Genomic DNA, 10911 nt, shown 5'->3' on the forward strand with positions numbered 1-10911 from the left:
CAAGTGATTCTCCTGCCTCAGCCTCCCAAGTAGCTGGGATTACAGGCATGTGCTGCCACGCCCAACTAATTTTTTATTTTTAGTAGAGACAGGGTTTCTCCATGTTGGTCAGGCTGGTCTTGAACTCCCAACCTCAGGTGATCCGTCTGCCTCGGCCTCCCAATGTGCTGGGATTACAGGCATGAGCCACCATGCCTGGCCTATATACTGTACTCTTGGTTGTGGTTGTTTTGAGACGGAGTCTTGCTCTTATTGCCCAGGCTGGAGTGCAGTGGCATGATCTTGGCTCACCACAACCTAAGTCTCCCGAGTTCAAGCAATTCTACTGCCCCAGCCTCCTCAGTAGCTGGGATTACAGGCCTGGCTAATTTTTTGTAGTTTTAGTAGACACAGGGTTTCATCACTGTTGACCAGGCTGGTCTTGAACTCCTGACCTCAGGTGATCCGCCCACCTCAGCCTCCCAAAGTGCAGGGATTACAGGCATGAGCCACACCGCACCTGGCCTATACTGTACTCTTAAAAGAACATGTTATTAAGAAAATCATAGGGAAGGCAGGCACAGTGGCTCATGCCTGTATTCCCCGCACTATGGGAGTCCGAGGTAGGAGGATTGCTTGAGTCCAGGAGTTTGAGGCTGCAGTAAGCCATGATTGTGCCACTGCATTGCAGCCTAGGTAACAGAGTGAGACCCTGTTTCAAGAATAAAAACAAAAGCAAACAAACATGTTTAGGCAAATGTTTCCCCTCAGTGATTTTCCTTAATGGTGTCTGGGAATGCATCTGCTGCTGCCTGGTCAGCAGAAGCTGCTTCTCCTGTATCTTGACATTTTAAAAGCTGTATTTCTTTCTTAAATTGTCAAACCATCCTTTGCTGGCATTAAATTCTCCAGCTTTAATCTTTTACCTTCCTTTTGCTTTAAGTTGTTGTGTAATAACTTGTTTTGAAAATCATGTTAGAGTCTATAGGTAGGCCTTTTTTATAGCAATACTGTACTCACATAAAGGCTGGATTTTCAATATCAGATAAAAACGAATTTTGCAAAAAGTACAAAGTTTTTGTACCTACTGGCGAAGCTGAAGCAACAGCTTCACAAATTTTCTCTTGTTTTTTTTTACAATGTTCCTTACACTGGATTCATTTTTCTTGAAATGGCAGGCAACCTCAGCTGCCAGTCTCAATCTACAGTAGATATCAAGCAGTTCAACTCTTTCTTGTCATGTTATGACTTTTTTCTGCTCCTTGGGAGCACTTCCAGCATCACTAGTGACACTTCATATGTTTTTTGAGGCGGAGTCTCACTCTGTCATCCAGGCTGGAATGCAGTGGCACAATCTCAGCTCACTGCAACCTCCGCTTCCTGGGTTCAAGCGATTCTCCTGCCTCAGCCTCCTGAGTAGCTGGAATTACAGGTGAGGGCCACTACTGCCCAGCTAATTTTTGTATTTTTAGTAGAGAAGGGGTTTCGCTACGTTGACCAGGCTGGTCTTGAACACTTGACCTCAGGTGATTCACCTACCTCGGCCTCCCAAGGCGCTGGGATTATAGGTGTGAGCCACCACACCCGGCTTCCTTAACTTTTTCAATATTTCTAGGCTATGTGGTTCAACTGGGAGTTTCTTCAAATTGTGACACATCTCCAGAAAAAGAATCCAATATACTTATTGAAAACAAAAATCTGTATAATAGATGCCTGCAGTTAAAACCTGTGTTTTACAAGGGCAACTGTTACTATTATAACATTTATATATTACTACTATACGTAGCTTATTTAACTACATATTTCTATCATAATATAACTAACAATAACAATATTACTACTGTCTAGCAAAGAACCAGTGTGAGACTCCTGACTCACTGGGGGCAGCTGTGCATTCTCCATCATGATTCCTCTTGGGGGATGCTCCAGGGCGATCATACTGATAAAACAAAACAAGCAATTTAACTGTGAAAATCAGTATTTTATTTTGATATCATTAACTGTGATTCAGAGCTTTTATGCTTAAATTCTCTCAATGGAAATTATTTTTATTTCAACCAGCAGAGTTCTTACAGAGGTACTGTAACTATGAGACAAAGAAAGAAGTTCTTTGCCAAGTTGTTAACTTATCCATAACATATTACTGGGTCCAGGGACAGGGATTTTGATCTCCATGTAAATCAACTAATTTTTCTTGGTTCCAGAGTTATATATAACAGAAACAGTTGCATGTATCCGACCCATCAGTATGATAGGAAGAACTCAAAGTGTGTGTCCTTTAAAACAGTAACTGTAGACTGCATTAACAAACACAATAGAAATAAAAGCAGCTACCATTTACTGAGCACATTTTCTGGGCCAGGCACTGTTAACTGTCCTAAGCAATTGACTTGAATTATCTCATTAATACCCAAACAATCCTATAAAGTAGGTATTATCCATATTTTATGCCAGAGAATAACTGAACAACAAAAGATTAAGTAACTTGTCTGAATTGGGTCAGGTCTGTCGAACTCCAAAACCACTCTGTGATATTTCTTCCTAAAATAATTCTGAACTTGAGAACTAAAGGGGTAATAATATACAACAACTGAATTGTAAACATAGGTTTTTTTCACAAATATCTCAGTAGAAATTGTAAATCAAATCAAGCAAAATGAAATAATAGTTTTAAAAGGACCAAAACAAGTAGATTTAATGACCCCAAAATTCCAGGATGAAACATTTTCATACCACTGCACCAGACGCTGGCTGCACAATCCACGCATATTCTGGACGAATAAGTCGTAAACAATTGAGAGCAGCCAGATAACAGTTGCCTTGTTTCTCAAGTCCCCAAAGAGTTCGAACTTCTCTGCCAAGACGCATTCCATACTCAAACATCACTGTGCCAGCTATGAGGAGATAATAAATGAGACTTTAGAACTTCCAAAAATAATTTTTTTTTTGAGACAGAGTCTTGCTCTGTCGCCCAGACTGGAGTGCAATGGCGTGATCTCAGCTCACTGCAACCTCCGCCTCCCGGGTTCAAGCGATTCTCCTGCCTCAGCCTCCTGAGTAATTGGGATTATAGGCACACGAGCACCACACCCGGCTAATTTTTGTATTTTTAATACAGAGTTTACTAGAGACTTTCACCATGTTGGTCTCGAATTCATGGCCTCGTGATCTGCCCACCTTGGCCTCCCAAAGTGCTGGGATTACAGGTGTGAGCCACAATGCCTGGCCTTTCAAAATTTGTTTCTCTAGAGATACGCAGAGCGAATGCTATCCCTAATCAAATGTTAAAATTTAAAACAAAATTGGGTTTGATGTAACCCCAGCCCCCCGAAAAAAATCACATGTTGGTGAGGATGTAGAGAAACTGGAACCCTTGTGCACTCTTGCTGGGAGTGTCAAATGGTATAGCTGCTATGGAAAACAGTATGGCAGTTCCTCAAAAAATTAAAAGTGAAATTATCATATCATCCAGTAATTCCACTTTTGGGTATATACCCCAAAGAATGAAAAGAAGGGTCTCAAAGAGATATTTTTACACCCATGTTCATAGCAGCATTATCCACAAAAACCAAAGGTGAAAGCAATCCAAGTGTCCATTGATGAACAAAATCTGACATATAAATATAATAGAAAATCAGTTAATTATCTTTAAGATATCTGTTTATTTTTTTGAGAAGGAGTTTTGTTCTTGTTGCCAAAGGTGGCATGCAATGGTGCAGTCTCAGCTCACTGCAACCTCTGCTTCCTGGGTTCAAGTGATTCTCCTGCCTCAGCCCCCCAAGTAGCCAGGATTACAGGAGCCCACCACCAAACCTGGCTAATTTTTAAAGACATCTTTAAAGAAGAAAATTCTGATGCCACTACAAGGATGAACCTTGAAGACATTATGCTAGGTGAAATAAGAGTCACAAAAAGACACATACTATATGATTCAAGTAGCCAAATTCATACAGATGGGAGGTAAAATGGTGGTTGCCAGGGGATCGGGGTTGGGAGGAACAAGGAGTAGTTGTTTAGTGGGTACAGAGCTTCAGTTTTGCAAGATGAAAAGTGTCCTGGAGATGGGTTACACAATATTGTGAATGCACTTAACACTCCTGAACTGTACACTTAAAAATGGTTAAAATAACCGGGCGCGGTGGCTCAGGCCTGTGATCCCAGCACTTTGGGAGGCCGAGATGGGCAGATCACGAGGTCAGGAGATTGAGACCATTCTGGCCGACATGGTGAAACCCTGTGTCTACTAAAATACAAAAAAAATTAGCTGGGTGTGGTGGCATGTGCCTGTAGTGCCAGCTACTTGCGAGGCTGAGGCAGGGGAATCGCTTGAACCTGTGAGGCGGAGGTTGCAGTGAGCCAAGATCACGCCACTGCACTCCATCAGCCTGGCAACAGAGCAAAACTCCGTCAAAAAAAAAAAAAACCCAAACACGGTTAAGACAGTAAATTGTATGTTATGTGTATTTTACCACAATTAAAACAAAAAAAGAAAAAAAAATTTTTTTGACACGTAGATACTACATTACCATAACAAGTGCAGAAGACTAGTTTATAGAGCTAGTCTCAGCCACATTGTCACCTATACCTGCCCAGGACTGAGAGATGTTTGGATATTCTGCTTAAGAACATAGATTCTCAGTCAGGCACAGTGGCTCACGCCTGTAATCCCAGCACTTTGGGAGGCAGAGGTGGGCAGATCACCCGAGTCCAGGAATTTGAGACGAGCCTGACCAACATGGTGAAACATCGTCTCTACTAAAAATACAAAAATTAGGGGTTAGGTGTGGTGGCTCACGCCTGTAATCCCAGCACTTTGGGAGGCTGAGGCGGGTGGATCATTTCAGGTCAGAAGTTCAAGACCAGCCTGACCAACACATGGTGAAACCCCCTCTCTACTAAAAATCCAAAAAAATTAGTCGGGCGTGGTGGCACATGCCAGTAGTCCCAGCTACTCAGGAGTCTGAGGCAGGAGAATCGCTTGAACCCGGGAAGGCGGAGGTTGCGGTGAGCCGAGATTATGCCACTGCACTCCAGCCTAGGCGACAGAGCGGGACTCTGTCTCGAGAAAAAAAACAAACAAAAAAACCCCACAAAAAACACAACTAGCTGGTCATGGTGGTGGGCGCCTGTAATCCCAGCTACTCGAGAGGCTGAGACAGGAAAATTGCTTGAACCCGTAAGTGGAGGTTGCTGTGAGCCAAGATGGAGCCACTGCACTCCAGGCTGATTGACAGAGTAAGACTCTGTCTCAAAAAAAAAAAAAAAAAAAAAAAAACTCATTTTTATAATACAGAAAAGTCCACTGTTCTGGGACAGCATGGGACTCCAGAAATTAAAAATATCATTAAAAATTCTTTCAGTTTTCTTTCTTTCTTTCTTTTTTTTTTTTGAGACAGAGTCTCGCTCTGCCCCCAGGCTGGAGTGCAGTGGCCGGATCTCAGCTCACTGCAAGCTCCGCCTCCTGGGTTCACGCCATTCTCCTGCCTCAGCCTCCCGAGTAGCTGGGACTACAGGCGCCCGCCACCTCGCCCGCCTAATTTTTTTGTATTTTTAGTAGAGACGGGGTTTCACCGTGTTAGCCAGGATGGTTCTGCCTCCCAGGTTCAAGTGATTCTCCTGACTCAGGCACCTGAGTAGCTGGGACTACAGGCACATGCCACCGCGCCCGGCCTATCAGTTTTCAAATAAAACTATTTTTCATTTCAACACATATTTTTGAACACCTGCAATATGTAAGGCACTTTTAGAACAGTCTTGCTCTAGAAAAACCTGAACATTAATCTTGCTAAACTGGTACTAAGCAGGTTGATAAAATGTTATTGTTAAAGCAGATACTGAGAGATCTTGAATAATTTATATTTCCCTTCCTATATGATTCAAGAAAATAAAGAATATGCAAATATGTTTTACTATTAGGAATGTTAAGAACCTGCCTATGATAAACTCTATCTATTTTTTTCCAATGAAAATCAGCAAGAAACCAAAGAAAATTTTAAGTAAAAATGGTACAAAAATGTTAAGACATTCCACGGTGATTATATTGTAAAATATAATCTTAAAACAATCTCACATTCCTTTCATTTTAGCTGTTCTGGTAAATAATTCATTGATAACGTAAGTCCAAATTAAGATACATTCTACAAAAATGACTGACCTATATGCTTCAAAAATATCAATGTCATCAAAGGCAAAGTGAGGCTCCAGATTAAAGGAGCCTAAAGACATCGCACAACTAAATGCAGTGTGTATTCTAGATCCAGGGTAAGGGCAGTCTGGGAGGGATGTGCTATAAAAAACATTATTGGCCAGGTACAGTGGCTCATGGCTGTAATCCCAGCACTTTGGGAAGCGGAGACGGGCGGATCGCCTGAGGTAAGGAGTTCAAGACCAGCCTGACCAACATGGTGAAACCCCGTCTCCACTAAAAATATAAAAAAATTAGCTGGGTGTGGTAGTTGGCACCTGTAATCCCAGCTACTTGGGAGGCTGAGGCAGGAGAATCATTTGAACCTGGGAGGTGGAGGTTGCAGTGAGCAGACATGGTGCCACTGCACTCTACCCTGGGTGACAGAGTGAGACTTCATCTCAAAAAAAAAAAAAAAAAAAAAGCAGCAGCTGTGGAAGCCCAGACACCAGGAAGGTGAGATCTTCGACACTGAAAAAGAGAAATATGCGATTATAGAGCAGAGCAGGATCGATCAGAAAGCTGTGGACTCACAAATTTTACCAAAAATCAAAGCTATTCCTCAGCTCCAGGGCTACCTGCGGTCGGTGTCTGCCCTGACAAATGGAATTTATCCTCACAAATTGGTGTTCTAAATGTCTTAAGAAGAACCTAATAACCGATGACATAAAAAAAAACATGATGTCTTTAACTTCCTCTTAGAAAGACCAGCAAAAACAAACGAGTAAATAAATCAATAAATATTGAGAGAGAGAGGAAGGAAGGAAGGAAGGGAGAAAAAAGGAAAGGAGGGAAGAGGAGAGAGGTAAGAAAATGATGTAAAATATTAACAACTGGGGAATGTGGGTGAAAGGTATATAGGGAGATGTTCATTGCATTAATGTTTTAACTGTTCTGTAGACTTGACAAATTTTAAATTAAAAAGTTGAATGAAGAAAAAAAGAATTCACCAGCATATCATTTGATAACTTCTAAACGTAATTTTTTTTTTTTGAGACAGGGTCTCGCTCTGTCACCCAGGTTGGAGTTCTGTGGCATGTTTTTGGCTCAGTTCAACCTCCACTTTGTGGGTTCAAGTGACTCTCTTGCCTCAGCCTCCTGAGTAGCTGAGATTACAGGCATCCGCCATCATGCCCAGCTATTTTTTGTATTTTCAGTAGAGAGGGGATTTCACCATGTCGGCCAGGCTGCTTCTCCAACTCCTGACATTAAGCGATCCACCTGCCTCAGCTTCCTCAAGTGCTGAGATTACAGGTGTGGGCCACCATGCTCAGCCCTAAATGTAAATTTTAGTCCCCTCTTTAAGGATTTGGCATTTAATTGAGGCGATGTGGGACAATCTAACCATAGCTAATGCGGACTATCATCTATTATAGGCATAACCTAAGCACATTTAAGCAGTCAGAATTTTGCTCTAAGAACTGAAATGTGGAAAGGGAGAAGGTCAATGGTAAAATAGCACAGGTACTCAAAACCAGTCTCAAAACTTCATGCTGTCTCTAGTGAAAAAGCTAATTTCCTTTATTTATTTATTTATGAAACAGAGTTTTGCTCTTTCGCCCAGGCTGGAGTGAAGTGGCGCGATCTTGGCTTACTGTAACCTCTGCCCCTCGCCCCACCCTATTCAAGCAATTCTCCTGCCTCAGCCTCCTGAGTAGCTGGGATTACAGGTGGCTGCCACCACGTATGGCTAATTTTTGTATTTTTAGTAGAGAAGGGGTTTCGCCATGTTGGCCAGGCTGGTCTTGAACTCCTGACCTCAGGTGATCCACCTGCCTCAGCCTCCCAAAGTGCTAGGATTACAGGTGTGAGCCACTGCGCCCGGCGCTAATTTCCTTTATAATTGGACAGAAGATGCAAACAGAATGCCATTTCAGTGGCAACGCCTTGAGAAAGTTCTAGAATGGAAGCAAGGGCATATCTTCAAGATAATCTTCAAAAGGTTTAAGCTAATCTTGTACTTAAACACATATTAAAAATTACCTAAGTCCAACACACAATATTTTGGTAAAACATGATTAAAGTAATAAGGTTGTCTCCAAGATACCATCTGGTTACATTGCTCACCCTTGCGGTAATTGTGGCGATAGACGTGAAAGGCATACAGAAGTTCATAGTAATTGTGAGTCATAAGGTCCACGGCTCTAGCACGTGACTCAATTATTCCCACAACCTAGGGAAGGGGAAGCAATCAGATAACTAAGTCAGTAGCAATCATGACAACCACCATACTTGCTGAAAGCCATCACTGAATAACTAAAATTACCTCATTATGCAGATTCACATAGGGAAACTCTACAAGATCCTGTAGCTGTGAGCGTTCACAAAGAACTACCACCAACTGCCGTAAACAATCTAATTGCCTAGAATGAAAGAAAGGAATATGAGGGCAAACTATCTTAGTAGGTTAAACAGAGTTGGTAAATTGTCTTCTCTAAAAAAGATCATGAAATCACCTGCTGGAATCAGGAATTTGGGTTAAGGCTTCATATGCTTGGCTATTGTGACCCAAATCCAAATGATGTTTGAAAATGCATGTCCTTAGAGTAGCCTAAATACCAAATGTAGATCAAATATCAAAAAGAGCAATATAAATGAACATACCACACCCACAACAAACCTTAAAGAAAACAACCAAATTGTAGCCAATTCTTACCTGACTTTTCCAGTCATCACCTGCTTCAGTTATGGCCGATGTAGCCAACTGAATAACCAGTTCAGGCAAACCAATGACATCTAGTAGTCGTAAAACCTAACAAGAAATAGAAGAAATTTCCGTTAAAATTAATATGGTAATGCACTTTAAACTAAATTATGGTTTAAAATTATTGAGAAAGGTAAGTAGGCCAGCATGGTGGCTCCAACTCCAATCCCAGTACTCTGGGAGGCTGAGGCAGCAGGATTGCTCAAGGCCAGCTTGGGCAATATGGCAAGACCCCCATCTGTACAAAAAATTAAAAAAAAAAAATTAGCTGCGTGTGGTGGCATGCACCTGTAGTTGTAGCGACTTGGGAAGCTAAAGTGGAAAGACTGCTTGAACCCAGGAGTTCAAGGTTGCAGTGAACTTTAATCTTGCCACTGCAATTCAGCCTGGGTGGTACAGCACGACCCTGTCTCTATCCTCAGTGCCTAGTATACAGTAGTCTCTCTGTAAATACTTGTTGAGGCTGGGTCTGGTGGCTCACACCTGTCATTCTGACCAACATGGCAAGACCCCATCTCTATTAAAAAAAAAAGCTTGTTGAATGAAAGAATAGATACAATTTCACTACTAACTGTTCAAGTCACAGATGAATGTAAAGAATATTAAATTAATACCACAGTTTTATAAAAACCCTAAAGATAATTTGCTAAATGACTGACATAATCCTTTTTTTTTTTTTGAGACAAGGTCTCTATCAATCAGGCTGGAGTGCAATGGTGTGATCTCAGCTCATTGCAACCTCCACCTCCTGGGTTCAAGTGATTCTCCTGCCTCGGCCTCCTGTGTAGCTGGGATTACAGGCATGCCCCACCACGCCCAGCTAATTGTTTGTGTTTTTAGTAGAGATGGGGTTTCACCATGGTGGTCAGTTTGGTCTTGATCCCCTGATCTCAGGTGACCTGCCTGCCTCAGCTTCCCAAAGTGCTAAGGTTACAGGTGTGAGCCACTGTGCCCGGCCTGACATTTTTGATTGTCCACCCTATCAACGTCTGCACGCTCCCCTAACCATGCACATTTCCCTATCTCATATATGTGCAATTCTCTAATACACATGTATGACACATCCAAAATATAAGTTTATAAAGGATGAAGATAAAATAAAAAGTTTTACAATTACTTTTATTAATTTTTTGAGACAGGGTCCTGCTCTGTTGCCCAGGCTGGACTGCATAGCTCAGTGTAGCCTCGACCTCCTAGGCTCAAGTGATCATCCTATCTCAGCCATCTGAGTAGCTGGGACCACAGGCAGGCACCACCATGCCCGGCTAATTTTTTAATTTTTTGTAGAGATAGGGTCTTCCTATGTTGTCTGGGCTAATCTCAAACTCCTAGGCTCCAGTGATCCTCCTGCTTTAGCCTCTCAAAGTGTTGGGATTACAGGCGTGAGTCACTGCACCCACTATAATGGACCTGGAAAATTCTTATCTTCTAGTGACATCATAGCCACCGCAACAAAATGTATTGCTCACATGTTTGTGGTGATGCTAGTGTAAACAAACCTACTGTGCTGCCAGTCGTATCAAAAGTATAGCATGGCCAGGCACGGTGGCTCATGTCTATAATCCCAGCACTTTGGGAGGCCGAGGCAGGCGGATCACTTGAGGCCAGGAGTTCGAGACCAGCCTGGCCAACATGGTGAAACCCCGTCCCTACTAAAAATACAAAAATTAGTGGGGGTGTGGTGGCGCACACCTGTAATCCCAGCTACCTGGGACGCAGAGGCAGCAGAATTGCTTGAACCTGGGAGATGGAGGTTGCAGTGAGCCCAGATCGCACCACTGCACTGGGCGATAGACTCTGTCTCAAAAAAAGAAATAAAAAAGAGTATAGTATATACGATTATATAGAGCATATAATACTTTTTTTAAATTTTGAGACAGGGTCTCACTCTGTCACCCAGGCTGGACTGGAATTCAAAAGAATTGTCATTAGTAGGAAAGTAGAGGGTCTTTTTTTTTTTTTTTTTTGAGGTGGAGTCTTGTTTTGTCATCCAGGCTGGAGCGCAGTGGCATGATCTCGACTCACTGCAACCTCCACTGCCTCC

At 42.3% G+C, this 10911-nt stretch overlaps 1 protein-coding gene across 1 annotated transcript in view; it reads right to left on the reverse strand.

Moving 5' to 3' along the window:
* NUP160 (nucleoporin 160kDa) overlaps window positions 1–10911 on the reverse strand; it is a 73074-nt gene that overhangs the window by 12978 nt on the left and 49185 nt on the right. Inside the window, exons 24-29 of the mRNA XM_011963561.1 lie at window positions 8820–8915; window positions 8620–8714; window positions 8430–8526; window positions 8231–8336; window positions 2713–2873; window positions 1858–1918 (exon numbers count right to left, since the gene is read on the reverse strand). Coding sequence (XP_011818951.1) covers window positions 1858–1918; window positions 2713–2873; window positions 8231–8336; window positions 8430–8526; window positions 8620–8714; window positions 8820–8915 — 616 coding nt within the window. The remainder of the gene's footprint in view (window positions 1–1857; window positions 1919–2712; window positions 2874–8230; window positions 8337–8429; window positions 8527–8619; window positions 8715–8819; window positions 8916–10911) is intronic.

This window comes from Colobus angolensis, unplaced genomic scaffold (assembly GCF_000951035.1).
Source record: "Colobus angolensis palliatus isolate OR3802 unplaced genomic scaffold, Cang.pa_1.0 Scaffold61, whole genome shotgun sequence".
NCBI lineage: Eukaryota > Metazoa > Chordata > Mammalia > Primates > Cercopithecidae > Colobus > Colobus angolensis.